The 14,641-nt window shown below is 50.5% G+C and overlaps 1 protein-coding gene across 3 annotated transcripts in view; it reads left to right on the forward strand.

Annotated features, from left to right (window-relative positions):
* BCOR (BCL6 corepressor) overlaps positions 1–14,641 on the forward strand; it is a 59,046-nt gene that overhangs the window by 14,742 nt on the left and 29,663 nt on the right. For all 3 annotated transcript variants that reach the window (XM_053935499.1, XM_053935500.1, XM_053935501.1), the window contains exons 2-6: positions 4,827–4,956; positions 6,450–6,528; positions 7,447–10,275; positions 10,971–11,024; positions 11,496–11,679. In XM_053935499.1, coding sequence (XP_053791474.1) covers positions 4,871–4,956; positions 6,450–6,528; positions 7,447–10,275; positions 10,971–11,024; positions 11,496–11,679 — 3,232 coding nt within the window. In that variant the 5' untranslated portion in view covers positions 4,827–4,870. The remainder of the gene's footprint in view (positions 1–4,826; positions 4,957–6,449; positions 6,529–7,446; positions 10,276–10,970; positions 11,025–11,495; positions 11,680–14,641) is intronic.

A 14,641-nucleotide genomic window follows, 5' to 3' on the forward strand; every position in this document is an offset into this window, starting at 1 on the left:
GCCGGGGGGACCGACCCCGCCGGAGCCGCGCTGCACTGGAGGTGTCTCCGTGGGGCCGCAGCCGGGCGCAGAGCGGCGGGCGGCCCGGGGCGGCGGTGCCCGGGGCGGGGAGGATGCCCCGCTGGCGCTGGCTCGGTAGCCCCGGGTGCTCCCGGTCGGCTCCGCCGCGCCGTGTTTACACGGCAGAAAGTCCCGGTCGCCGTTCGACACGTGACGGTGTGGGAGCCGCGGGAGGGGGGAACACGGGGGACACGGGGGACACGGGAACGATGGGGGGGGGGGGTGGCTGCGGCAAGAACCTTAAAATAGTCGCCGACCCCCTCGTGCTGCCTGCACGCCGCCTAAACCGAGATGCACTACTGTCGTGCATGACTCTATATGTATTTTAAATCGGTTTAGCGATCTCGCTGGCGCATTGTGCTTAGCTTTATGGTTAAATGAAATGCCACACGTCCCGGGTAAAGGTCAAACTTCTTCTCTAATCCGCGGATCCGTGCGGCGGCTACTTAGTCTGCAGCTTCCTCCTCTGGTTTACAAAACGTGTCACTAGTGGTGATGTCGTGTGGAGATTGCATAAAAAACCCCCACAGTATATTTTATTTTTTTATACATATATATATAAAAAGCGCAGCCAAGCCTATTCTTTTAACACTTGTCTAATATTAGATCGCTGGCTGCTGCCAGAGCTTTATACGGCACATTTGTAAACGGTGCAGCAATACAGTGTCTCTGAAGTCTCCTTTCTAGCCGTGGCACAGGTCGTTGTTCCTATAAGTCGTAAATATATAAGTCGGAGGTACAAGATAAACGAGGTACCTAAACACATTCATAAGCATCAGCCCGTATTTAAGCTTATAAATACCGTGCGAGCGCTGCCCTTTAAATCAAGCTCCAGATGAACGGGGCTGAGGGCTAATCGAAGTAGATCGCTACGACTCCCCGATTGCTTTTCACTTCTTTCTCAGGGATTTTCACAAATCTAGAAATGATCCTTCCAGTGGCCTGGAACCGGGCAGCAACTGGGCGGGGGGAAGGGGGGCCTGGGGGGGTGATGTGGGGGAGGGATCAGAGGCCGGTAATTTATTGCATTGCTTTTAATATCCGAAAGGCTGGGTTGTTTGCCGAAGCTCCCGGCGCTCCGTCGGTGCCGTCGGCTCTCGCAGAGGTTTTTTTTAAACCCCGCGTAGCCCTCCCCGCCGGCTGCCGCTGCGCTGCCGCTGCTGCTGCCGGCTCCGTGGCTTGTGCAGTGGAAACTGGCAGGCTGCCAGGCGGAGCTCGGAGGTGGAAAAGAGTAAAGGCGCCAAAAGGGAACTCGTGCGCCGCTGCAATTCTCCTCCCGACCCGCTTCCTGGCTCGCTGCAGCCGCCGGCCCCGCCGGGCTTCCTCCAGGTGCCCCCCCTCTCCTACCCCCTCCGGCCCTCCACGCCCCTCGCTGAGACTTTCACCTCGCAAACTCGCCGGCAGGCACCCCGGGGTCATGGGGGTGGAGAGGGAGGGGGAAGAGCAGGCTGCCCTGTCCCGGGTGGCGCTGCCATCTCCTCCTCTTTCGCCCGGAGGCACGGACAAGTGGAGTCTTCCTCTTCCTCCTTCTCCCCCTCCCCGCGGGCATCGGGTTTTTCTCGTTTCCACGCCAGCAGCGTGTTAACAAAACTTTGCTGCTGCTGGCGTCAATGGCTGCCAAAAGTCTGTTGACGTTGCGAGGGAGACCCAAACGTTTCCCTTTTTAATCAGCTGCCCGAGCAGTGCGGTGTGTGCCTGTGCCTGCCTCTGCGGCGCGGGGCCGGCGGGGCGCGGGAGGTGGGTGGGTGTTCCCGGCGCGGCTCGGCACGGCTCGGCTCGGCTCGGCTCGGCACGCCGGGAGGCAGGTTAGTGCTTGCAGGCGCTTTTCACAACTGGTTTCACACGGCGGCATCGCTGCGGAACCGCGTGTGCGTTGCGCGTCTCACTCTCTTCCACCCCCCCCCCCACCCCCCCACCCCGCGCCTCCCTCCCTCTCTTCCTCCCTTCCTCCCTCCCTCCTCCGTGCATCACCGTCTATATTTAGCCGCAAATGGCTTTATCGGCCAGACACCTCCCGGAGGAAATGCCGTGCGCGCTCCGGCTGCCGAGCCCCGCTCCGCGCCCCGCCGCGCAGCGCAGCGGGGGCGGCCGGGGGGGCTGCGGCGCCCTGGGGCGCGCTGACGGTGGCCCGGCGGGTGACAGGAGGAGGGAGGGAGAGACGTGTCCTCGGTTTCCTCCGTGCGCTGGGGCGCTCAGCCCGCCGTCGGGGTTGCATAACGGGACCGGCTGCGCCCACCCCCGCGGAAGCTGGGTGTATAAATAGGTGCGGTGCCCCCCACGCCCCTCCACTGTCCCCCCCGTCCCCGCAGCGCAGAACGCTTGTGGCGCTGCCGGCGTTTGGCCGAGCCTCTGTGAGCCGGTATCCCCGAGAGGCAGCTGCTTGTGGGGAGGGAGAGGAGGGGGGAGGGACAGGGTGTGCGAAGAGTTAAAAGTCTGCTGCTTGTTGCAATGAAATTATGGCTGGCAGTGGCGCCGCTGCTCGTTCAGCAGACCTCCACTTTTAAACAGTTCACAAGAAGTTCATCAGGCCAGCGATGATTATAACTGCACACACACGCGTCCCCGGGGCACACAGCGAGAGGGGGTGGCTTCGGGGAAGGGGCTGGCAGCCTTCGGGGGTGCGGGCTCTGACCTGCCTGGTGGCCCTGGGACATCCCACCATGTCCCTGCGACCGGGCGGGCTTTGCCCTTGCTCGGGTGGTGGTGGTTGTGGGACATGGGGCCTCCAGATTACCCGCTTCTGGCTGGGGAAGCTCTCACTCGCCCCATGCAACTTCAGCATTTCGCTATCTGCACGTGTCAGGGGATTGATGGGCTCTAGTTCAGGCACCTCGCCTTATCTTAATGATACATTTCCACCGAGGAAGGCAGGCGGGCGCAGGCAGCCCCTCTGAGGAGCCGTGGCCCCAAAGGGAAGCGGGGCACAGAGAGCGGGACCGTGTGCCGTCGAGGCCCTTCCCTGAGCCCGTGTCTGTCCCTTACAGATGAGGCAGCGCACGGGGTGGCTACTAACCTTACGTAAAACCCTAAATCACTCTCTCCATGCTGCTGCTGCCTCTATTGAAAACATTACGAGCGGCGCATCTGGAAACCAGTAAATCTGTCCAGAAAACGTCTTTCCAGTGAAATAACTCCTTTTGAATGATAGCGCGGTAACTAACCTCCGTGGATTTTTGTTTCCTCGCGGCGATTTGTGCGGACTTCATTAGGAAAAGCTAACCGTTGCGGAGAAAGGAGGGTCAATGCGCCGTTTCATTAATATACATTTGTTCCAGACGTGGAGTTTTGCACAAAAGGCCTCTCTGAGGGGAGAAAAAAGTGTTGGGGAACAAGGCTTTCCTGCCGTTTCAGTTCTTAAACCTCTCTGAACGTGTGTGAAGTATTGTGTTAAAGGCCCAATCTGGGCTTCTTCCCTATTAAATGCCAAAGTGATCATTTGCATATTTTGTAGCCTGACAAAGGAAATGAGTTTGCTGGGGAAGCATGGATGCTTTGGGAGACGTTAGGCATTAAACTCCCAGTGGTCAATCGCCCGTTACTGGCTTGTGTGTGTGTAAAAGGAGTATCATGCCTCCTGCTTAAAGGCTTCTATTTTTGTGAGAGAGGAAGAGCTGAGGGATATCCTGTGCATTAAAGGCTCCCCCTACTTATTAACCCAGCATTTAGCAGCAGGATGCAGGCTGAAGCTCAGTCAAAAGAAACGACTCAACCTCCGAAGAGCAATTAAAATCTTGCACTGGAATAAATCATGCACTGCGATAATCCTGTTAATAAAACGCAGCTTGTCCTGACACTTCGCTCATGCAGCAAACTAGAATTTAATGCGAGCGGAGGTGGCATTAGGCAAGGTGGAGGGGAGGAAAAGCCTTTCCTTCTCTGCCACTGGACGTGAAAATGTGGTTACCTTTCACCTGCCTCTCTGGCTGCACATGACGCCGATCCTCTTGGACTGCTAATACTTCTCCAGTGAGCCTGCTAATGATTTCTTTCCCTGGAGTGAGCAGGCATCATTGAATTACTGAAAGCACTTGCAGCAGCAGCAGCAGCAGCAGCACAGCAGCTCCAATGCAGAAGCCACCAGGGCTCCTCGCTTAATCAAATCAAGGGGTGGGGAGCTCGCCAACCCACTTACTATTTTTAACCCCTTTCTCCAAGTTAGTCATGTGCAGACGCTAAAAGGGAGGGTTTTATTTAGATGCCTTCTGTAGCAGTGTCTCTTCAGTTTTAAGTCCTCCTGTAAAAGCCTTATCAGCAATCAGTGTAGCTAATACACGCGGTATGTGGTTGTTCTTGCCATGCTCTCCTGCTCCTGTGTGTTCATAATGCAGGGCTTTTGTGAGTGCCTGTGGGTTGTTTGAATGTTTCCCCCAGGCTCACGGGGTCTCCCTCCTTGGTTCAGTCTGTGTGAGGTGAAGATTTGGGGACTGGTGTGTACTTGGCCGGCTGAGTCATTTCTTGTGGAAATGAAATGCTGTGGAGAAACTTTTATTTGTTGATAGTCTGGAATGATTCTTAATTTTCTGGATGTGCGCTGGGGAAAAGATCCATCTCCTCTGACCTATAAATGCCCTCAATTTGCTCCTTTATTGCCGGGTATCTCCCTCAGCGGTTAACGTAGGCAGCTCACTCCCCGCACCAATCCTGCATTCATTATTAATTACCCGGAGGGAGGCTGGCTGCTCCGCTGTGATGTTTGCACTTCCTCCTAGACAAATCTCCTCAACTTTTTTTTTTTTTTTTTTCTTCTTATTTTCTTTTTTTAATAGAATATAAAACCGTGAAGAAAAGCGTTGATTTTTAAGAAGACGTCATGCTTTCTGCAACTCCCCTGTATGGCAATGTTCATAGCTGGATGAGCAATGAAAGGGTCCGCATGTGTGGAATTAATGAAGACAGGTAAATATTTAAGCTTCTGGCAAGTTAAACCACACTGTAATTCTGCAGAGTGAGGTCTCGGAGTTTGCTCGCTTCCCTAATACTGGAGCAGAAAGCTGCCACCCTGAATCGAGATCAGCGCAGCTTGGAGGGAGGGCAAAGGGAGAGAGTCAAGACGTGCCTGAGAGCAGTAGAGCAGATGCTGATTTACTATGGAACAGGCAACCTGGGTCACTGAAGTGGGGACACACCCAAAGCAGCCTTTGAATGTGCTTTAACAATTAATTTATTATTTTGCATTTGTGAAGGGGAATTAAACCAAATAGTGCACGTTTTCTTGTGGTGATTCTCTGTGGCAGAGGGGCTTGTGCCAACAATTTGGTGTTCACTGTCTTTGGACCAACAGCTTGTAATGTGAAATAGGTTCAGTAGTGTCTGTCTCCCACAAGTGAGTTTCTCCTTCTCCCCACCTTTTTTCCTGCTGAATATAATTCAATTGATGATCAAAATTACAGTGTTTGATGGGATGACACAGGCACTGGCAGGTGTCCCCTTCCCTTAAATCCCAGCTTTTTAAAAAGCAAAATGATGCTGGACAGAAGCTGCAGATGCGCCTCCAGTTCTCTGTGCCAGTTTTGTGTGGTTTTAGTGCTTTTCTCTCTTCTCATTCTCTGTTCTCACTGTTGTGTGAAAAGCCTCCAAAAAGCTGGTGGAAGTTTTTGGTCTTTGCAGGGAATACTATTTGCAAACATAAGCTGAAGGAAAACAGCCAAGCATCTCACTTTGTTTTCTCACCCTCCCTCCCCACTTCCCTCCCAGTTGTTCAGGGATAATAACTGTATGTGCTACTTGCAGGGAAGGTGAATCTTTTAAAAACAAATGGATTAAAATCACATTTCTGCTTTATGGTGATGATGTGCCTTTAAGCAGTTAGATTGAAAGGAGTTCTTTTGGGTAATGCTGAAACTTTCCTTCTGCTGCATGTCAGTGATTTTTATCCTTGGGATTTGAAATTTGGCACTAAGGTATATTCTTTATTGGTGATTTCTGTGATAACAAGTCCCAGAGCTGTAACACTGGTATGGCACAGATGTGCAGCTCCCTCTTAAGCATGGAAGAGCTGATGTTCATATGATATTAGTGTGTGTGTTAATTTTATCCTCAGCAGTGTTTATGGATGGTATATGAGCAGAGTATGCTTAAAATGGGATATTCTCCCGCTGGAAAAAGGAAAAGGCAACGAGCAAAAGAGAAGACCTTGACAAAAACTGCTTGCTTTGGAAGAGGCTGCTCTGAGATGTACTTGGTGTGTTCTTGTTGTCAAAACCCTTTATGCTTATTTTCAAACGGTCCTTGCTTTTCAAAAGTAGTCAGCATGTATGGGTACAGAGAAGGATAAATATGTTATCTCATGGGACTTCTCTAGGGGAATCAAAATATGGAGGTGATATGATATTGCACTGATCCGAGATGCACAGGATGCTTTCAAATAGTAAGCGTCTCTTTTTCAATAGGAAAATTCCCGTTAATGATGGTGATGCACCGAAAAGCAGACTGGAGTTGAGGGAGGAAAATCACCTGAATCACAGCGTGGTAAGAAGTTACAAGCTTCATGCTGCAGATGAATCTGTGCCTATCCTCCCCACCATGACTCCTACCCCTGGCTGTTACTACGCGGTCCATTTGGAGAAATGATTAAAACACCTTCTTGTTGCAGCCCTAGTGGGCTTGGGCACATTCAGGTTGTTTCTGTGAAACAGTGAAGTTGGGGCTTTGTTTATTTATCTTGTTAATCTCTTGATGCTTTGTGATATGTGTTGTTGTATGACTTCAGAGTCTTAGTTTTGCTGTTACGAATAATGCCATGCGGAATACCGGCATGTGTAACAAAAATAGTTCATGTAAACATTAAGAACATCAATGTTCCAGCAAAGTTGATGAGGTTTTCCTTTCTTTGAGTCTACATGGGGAGCAGCAGGTGGGAAAGAAGTTTGACAGCAGACCTTCATGCTGCATCCTCAGATGCCTTGCCCCATGAATCATGTGGCAGTGGTGAGCCCCAGAGCAGAGCTGCGGTGGACGGAGAGGTCCTGGAGGATAAGGAGGAGAGGCACTCCATCCTTCTCTTTCTGGTCTCCATGCCACAGCCCACATCCTCTTGCTCTGGGAGGGCTGGGACTGAAGAGCCAGTGGTTACACAGGAGCAGTACCTCTGAGCATTGTCTCTGGGCCACTCCTGGCTCCTTGAGTCCTCACACCTTTGTTCCTGGCTGTTTGAATTTTGGATTTGGAGAGATTGGTGTTGATGTTTGTGGTGCTATACATATTACTCCGTAGGTTCCTGTTCTCCCATTTTCCAGTGTAATCAGCCTCTGTACGTTTTCACAACGAACAGCATGTTTGCATTGTTACTGTGTTACTGTTTCTCGTCCAAAATGCTGATCTATCTGTAGCTTGAATGGTAGTTGTGTTAGTGAGATGTGAAAGTAACATGCTTCTTGTTCTGTAAAGGTGGATGCAACTACAGCACATCGCATCGACAGTCTTGCAGCTCTGAGTATGGACAGGTCTGGGCTCATGCGAGAAGGACTCAGAGTCCCCAGTAGCATTGTCTATTCCAGCTTGTGTGGACTTGGCTCGGAAAAATCACGGGATGCTACGGGTTCGATAGCCAGCCTGGGATTTACTCCTGAAAGAAATCCAGAGATACAGTTTAAGTCTAATCCCCCTGAAGCGGTGGAAAGCGCAGCTGTCTCTGGAAAAGCCCCGAATGGCTTCAGCGCCATATACAAAACACCACCTGGAATACAAAAAAACTCTGTCCCGACAGGGGAGACACTGGGTTTGGACCGAGCTGCGGGTGACAGACAGAGTCCCCTCGGTGTCAATGGTGCTAGTTACCTAAGGCTCCCCTGGGTAAACCCCTACATGGAGGGTGCAACTCCCACCATATACCCTTTCCTTGACTCACCAAATAAGTATTCGTTGAACATGTACAAGGCATTGCTACCTCAGCAGTCCACCTACAGCTTACAGCAGCACCTGGCTTACTCGCCCGTATGTACGAATGGTGAACGTTTTTTATACCTGCCTCCCTCCCACTACGTTGCCCCTCACATCCCTTCGTCGCTGGCGTCGCCCATGAGGCTCTCGACTGCTTCAGCTTCACCAGCAATCCCGCCTTTGGTGCACTGTCCGGATAAGAGCTTGTCGTGGAAGATGGGTGTGAGCCCAGGCACCCCTGTCGACACGCACGCCTACCCCCACATCCAGAGCAGCAAGCAGCCCCGCGTCCCCACCGCCAAGCCAGCCCCTGCCAACTTGCCAGCAGATCCCGCACTCCTGCTGCCGCACTCGCCCCGGCCATCTCCCCGCCTCCCCTTGCCTGCCCAGGTCGGGGATGCCTATGCTGATTTCCACAAACATTTCCCCAGGATCACCACCTCTCCCTCCTCTGCTGTTACGCTCCCAAAGCCCTATGTGAACATCGGCAGTGAATTCCCACCTGCTCGCCTCTCCAATGGGAAGCTTCCCAAAGGCAGTGATGCTGGGGAGGCACCCCTGCCATCTGCCCCCCATGCACGGAAAGCTGGCCATGACCGGAAGGACAGCAGGTCTCCCCCACTCCTGGAAAAGCAGACCCCGACCAAAGACGTGACCGACAAACCGCTGGACTTGTCGGCGAAAGTGGTTGATGCGGAAACCGCTGGCAAGTCGGACCACGGTAAGAAGATTATGCCAACGGTGCTGGTGCATGGAAGGACAGGAGGGGGGACGCACTTGCCAGGCAGTGACATCGTTCAGAAAGAAACCATTTCTCCTGGGAACAGCTGCCCCATCTACAGGCCTGAAATTATCAGCACGGCGCCATCCTCCTGGATTGTTCCCGGTCCCAGCCCCAGTGAGGAGGCTGGGAAGAATGTCCAACTAAAAAACAAGGCACTGGACTGGGTTATGCCACAGCCGCGGAGTTCCTCCTGCCCCAGGATGGGTGGCACGGAAGCAGTGGTTGGCAGTGTTTCGGGGACGGTGTCGGCGGGGGGGCGGCCGGCGTCAGCGTCACCAGCTCCCAATGCCAACGTGGATTGCGCCAAGACGGCCCGGAGCTCTGCAGAGAGCACCGCCTCAGTTATACAGCACGTCGGGCAGCCTGTCGCCACCCCTGCGAAACACAGCAGTAAGGTGGCCAAGTCCTGTGGTCAGGAGGCCAACTTCAAGGCAACCGAGACTGCGCTGGCCTCCAGCCCCATCTTCCTGCCGCCCAATGAGGCGTTTCGCTCCCCGCCTTTGCCCTACCCCAGGAGCTACCTCCCATATCCAGTGCCAGAGGGGATCGCCATCAGCCCTCTCACCCTCCATGGGAAAGGACACGTCTACCCTCACCCTGTCTTGCTGCCCAACGGCAGCCTCTACCCCACCCACCTGGCTCCCAAACCCGGCCTCCCTTACAGCCTGCCAGCCGGGAGGGGGGAGTTCATGACCTACCAGGATGCACTGGGAGTGGGGATGGTGCACCCCATGCTGTTGCAGCATTCAACTTTGGAGATGAATAAGGAGGAGAAGACAGAACGGAGGTCACGGTCTCACGAGAGGGTCCGCTATGAGGACCCGGCTCTGCGGGGCCGAATGCCAGAGCTCCTGGAGAGTGGCGGGAAGATGCATTTCGAAATGCCTAGTGACAAGAGCGTGAAATTGCACCAGAACTCTGGCCATAGTAAAAACTCTGCAAAAAGTGACAAACACCTCTTCCCGGATCTTCTGCGAGACGAGCAAGAAGCTAAGAGTGAAGCAAACGTAACGAAAGCCAGCTTTGCTACAGAAAGCAGTAATCAGACTAATGACCCTACAAAGCACAAGGTAGAGCAGGCGTCTCAGCACAGAGATTTTATTGTAATGAGAGAGGAGTTTGGAAGAAATAATGATGTTCACGAAACCTATAATTTCAAGCAAGCCCAGAGTTCATCAGTGTTCGGCTTAAGGAAAGAAGATTTATCTGTGAGCCAGCCTAAAGAGAGAGTGGCGGTCCAACCTTCCCCTGTTTTCTTGGAAAGCGCTCACGAGAGCGATGCTCCAGCTCTGGCTTTTGGCAAGGTGCAGGAGGACGCGAAGCCATTCTGCATGGGGACCGCGCCGCCAAGCATCGATGCCAACCAGACCTATACCAAAGACGGAGCCGACGACGCGGAGTCTGCTGATGGCAAAATACTGAAACCCAAGCCGTCTAAATTGGCCAAGAGGATCGCAAACTCTGCCGGTTATGTAGGTGACCGATTCAAGTGTGTGACGACTGAGCTCTACGCCGACTCCAGCCAGCTCAGCCGGGAGCAGCGGGCGTTGCAGGTGAGTCTGCGCGGTCCAACAACCGCCGCGCTTTTTGTCGTTATTTCTCTGTTGCAAGTCACAGTTGAGTTTTTAAAGTTGAGAGAAGCGAACACAGGTGGGGAGACCAGAAAATTTTTTTGTTGGGGCGTACTTGCCATAAATGGTTTTAAATAGCAAAGTAAGTTTATTAATGAGAGTGAGGCGATGTAAAGAACAGTATGTGTGGCTTATAGGTATGTATGGGCTAGCCAGCTTTGAAGGGCTTTTACTAAGATCTGATACAAATGTTAATGCACGTTAATGCGATGTTTGTGCAGTTTTGAGGGGAGTCGGACAGGCATGCATGTTACCTTGGCGCTGGCTGTAATTTCTGAGCTGGCCTGTACTGCCAGCTAGCACAGCGTACCCAGAAGTTTTGATTAGTATGCCAAACGTGCCATTGGATGGTGAGGAGTTGCAGTCATGCATTAGTGGGTCTCAGGCAACGCTGGTTCCAAGTGAGCGCCTAGGGAAGAGTAGGAGTGGTATTGAGGTTGATGCTAAGGGATGATAGACAGATATTGTGTAGGAATATTCTTAGGGTGTTTTACTTTTAATGAAGGGATGAGTTAAGCCAAATTGTTTTGCATTGTTAAGAAAAGAATTGGTTTATGCTTATAAAAATGGATGAAATTATCTAAATGATCCATTGAGTGCCCATTTTAATTACATAGATGGAAGGATTACAAGAGGACAGTATTTTATGTCTACCTGCTGCTTACTGTGAGGTCAGTTCTTCAAATTTTTATTACTAGACTCTTACATAAACCTTTGAGTTAAATTTCATTTCCAAATACACAAAGGGAAGTTTGTGGGCCATGGTTGTCTTTTATTCATTGTACGGTTTTGTGTTGTTGTTTTTTTTTTTTCTTTTAAATTTTATTTTATTTTATTTCTTTTTGTTTTTGTCTCTTTTTACCTCAAAAAATGGAATGTTTTTGTTTTATATATAATATACACTTATATATAATCTTTTATATATATATATACTTATATATGAAAGAATTGTGTGGCTATTTGCTTATAAGATGCTAGAATACTGTTTTACAAGTCAGGTGTGTTAAAATCCTACCCATAGCTGTTTATCTGAAACCCTGGTTTTGAGTCAATTTTTCTTTGGAAATGCTTTCATATAAGGTAAGGTAAATGAAGTAGTTTTTATTGCAAGACTTTTTTTTTTATATCAATTCTCTTTCTAGCGTGCAATGATGCGCTTCTCAGAGTTGGAGATGAAAGAGAGAGAAGGCCAAACAGCTACCAAAGACTCAGAGGTCTGCAGATTCAGCCAGGCAGATTGGGAAAACTTGAAAGGAAACAGTGAAAAGAAGCCAAAGTCTGTTGCTCTGGAAGATGCCATTGCTGACCAAAATGACAATGACAGATGTAAGCGAATTTAGATGGCTTTCTGAAGCGTGTATGTGTCTCTTTGCCATGGCAGCTTGCAGCAAAGCAAGCAAATCTTCGTGTTCTCTCTGTGTTGCTGGTGAAAGTCACTGACCTCATCCTCTGCAGGTGCTGAGTTGCCACGGCTGGTACCCTCTGTGCTTGTTTCGGGGCTTGCAAGTTTCTGGTTGCCATTGCACCTGCTTTTCAGGAGATAGTTAATGTTCTGTCACTGAGTTACTGCCTTAGAGAGATCCTCCTTTTAATTGACGGGGTACTACATCAGCCAGTGAATGCAAAGACCCAAGGTTATATTTTAGATACAGAAAGGATATGGTAGAAGACAGGAAAGCAAGAGGGGTTCAGCTTCCTGAAGTTGCAGTAGCACTGAGATATGCCAATATTGCAGTCTTCAAAGCAAGGATGGAGGACAGAAGAGTGAAGGGAAGTGGGGAAGGATGTGATCTGCCAGGCTTATCCATAAAAGCTGGCAGTAACAACTCCAAATGATAAGAAGCTACTTTTCCTGGTGACTTCTGCTGCAGTGGCTGGGAGGTTTGTGAGGCACACGTTCTTGCAGGCAGAGTCTGTGAAATTCCCTGTAGGGCTGTCTGTTCCCTCTAGGCTGTTACAGGGTGTCAGAGGACTATGGAAAATGCAACGTACTAAAAGTAAGATAAACTTAAAAATAAATAAATGGTATTAGGGTTTTTTTTACTATATGCACATCTTTTTTGTTTGCACTCTGGGTAAGCATATGGCTTCTGTCAGTTTCCACTTTTTTTTTTTTTGTTGTTGTTTTACCTAGGTATTTAAGAAATGGATCAGTTCCTTCTGTTGCTATTTTGTTTTCAAAAACTCAGAAAAAAAGATCTGTGCTGAAAGCATTGCAAAACAAGAAGAATTGTACTGCAGATTGCACTCTGTGTGTGTATGTATGTGTGTGTGTGTGTTTGTGTGCAGCTGTGTAACTCAGTGGTTAAGTGTGCTCTTTGGTAGGTGGAGATTCATGAGTAGGGCTAGTAGAAAATTTCATTCAGGCAATTTAATAACTTTGAATTATTGTTCTGGTCTTTGGTTAATGCTTTTGGCAGAGAGCATGCCGGTCAGTTGTACTTGCTCGGTTACTCACCTAAATTCAAGTTACTGTGGCATTGCTATCACTGAAATTACAGCCTCAACAAAAATTGGCACAGCGAAATAGCAAGAGAAAGTTTTAATTGTGGAAGTGGCGAGGGTAGCAAGGTGGGGAGAGGCAGGCTGAGCCTCTGGAAGCTGGGCAGCCTTTTCCTTCTCCAAGCTATATCGAGGTAGCTGCTGGGAGGGAGGCACAGCTGCCTTTGCAGTCCCTGTGCTAAAGCTGAGAGCTGGGCAGGCTGCTGCCCTGGCTGTCCCCTTTGCAGCGTTCCTTGCTCCTCAGAGGACCTGGGATGCCCTGGTGTTGTTCTCTGTTAAATTCCACCCTGGGTGTGCAGGAGAGCTAGAAGAGCAGCGGCGGCAGCAGTCCTGCTGGCTGGTTCTGGCTGCAAAGAGGGTTCAGCAGAGGGGAGATGATGGGCTGTGGAGAAGGGGCAGAGGGATTAACAGAGGGAGGGAAGGCAGGCTTGCTCAGGGACATGGGACTGCTTGTGGAGGGGCAGCAGGGGGCTGTGGAGAGGATGACTGTTAGAGCATAATTGTATGCTGAAACCCCTCCCCCCATCCTTGCAAAAGGCTGATGATATGGTTTGTCTGTAAATTCACCATTTAGTGAGATCTCTGGCACTAGAATCTGCTGGCTAAAATTTGTTTGAGACTTAAATAACTGTTGGAAGCAGGGAAGGTATGTTCAGTCTTATGTTAGTTCATTCCTCTCCTCTGCTAATTAGCTCTGACTTAACAGGCTATTTCAGACTTTGGCCAAGTGTCTAAACTCCTAAAAGCATGGATCTGTTCTGCTGAGGGAGCTCCTTTTTTTGTACACCCGCCTGGGCAGCAGCAAATACTTACCAGTACAGATTCAGGTCTCAGTAAAAGTTTTTTATCGTGGTGGTTCACCTCCTGCCCCTCGGGATAGCAGCTGATAAATCAGGAAGCCGAGTTTCACACCTCTTGAATGCCTCTACTGTGGTGGCTTGGGCTCTCTGTTGGGGCTTGAGCCACCAGCAGCCTTAATGCATCTCTCACTGAGCAAACTGGCAAAGGGGTGATGAGCTCTGCCTTCTCTTCCCCTTCGGTGAGATCCAGGGCTGCTTATCTTTTGCCTTCCCTTTGCCTTCAGCTTCTGACGGCGCTGTTGGTGTGTTTGGCTTTAAAGCTCTTGAACGGGAATGAGCTGATGGTTTGCAGCCTCTTGAGTTTCCTTTCTGCCTCCTGTGAGCGATCTTGCTGCTTAAAAAGTTGTTTCCCTGTGTTTCATGTTTGTCTGGCGCTAGCTTGAAAGTGAAACAGCCGTGCCTTTACCTGTGTGAGGAGGGAATTCAGGAGTGAAACCAGCGGGCTGTTCTGCCCGAGCTGCCCGCACTTCACCTGCCTGATGTCGGCGGGGAAGAAGGAAACTGCATCCAAAACTGTGATTGTGGCACGGAGCCAGCTCCCAGGGCTCCCCTGCTGCCGCCTCGTCCGTGCTTGGCACAGAGCACAGTGCGATCGGGGCCCTGGCAGCTGCCTGCCCCCTTGGCTCCTCTAAACCTACCAGTGCAACAAAAGGCTAAATAACACAGGCAGGTGATGCTTACAGAGGCATTTGATGGGATGGAAACTGCTTTTTTTTTGCTTGTCCTAGGACTTGCTGTTTTTCCTAGCTGCATTGCACATGTATAGACTTTTTTGGAAGCACACGAAGGCACAATATCCGGTTCCTTAAACTTTTCCTCTGACTTGGCAGTGTGTGATTTTCTGTACTGGGAGTGTCCTTAAGTTTGCGCATTGAGCCTCCTGGAGAAGGGTAAAAGAGACGGGCTTTTGTTTTGTTGAGCTTTTT

Source organism: Vidua chalybeata, chromosome 2 (assembly GCF_026979565.1).
Source record: "Vidua chalybeata isolate OUT-0048 chromosome 2, bVidCha1 merged haplotype, whole genome shotgun sequence".
NCBI lineage: Eukaryota > Metazoa > Chordata > Aves > Passeriformes > Viduidae > Vidua > Vidua chalybeata.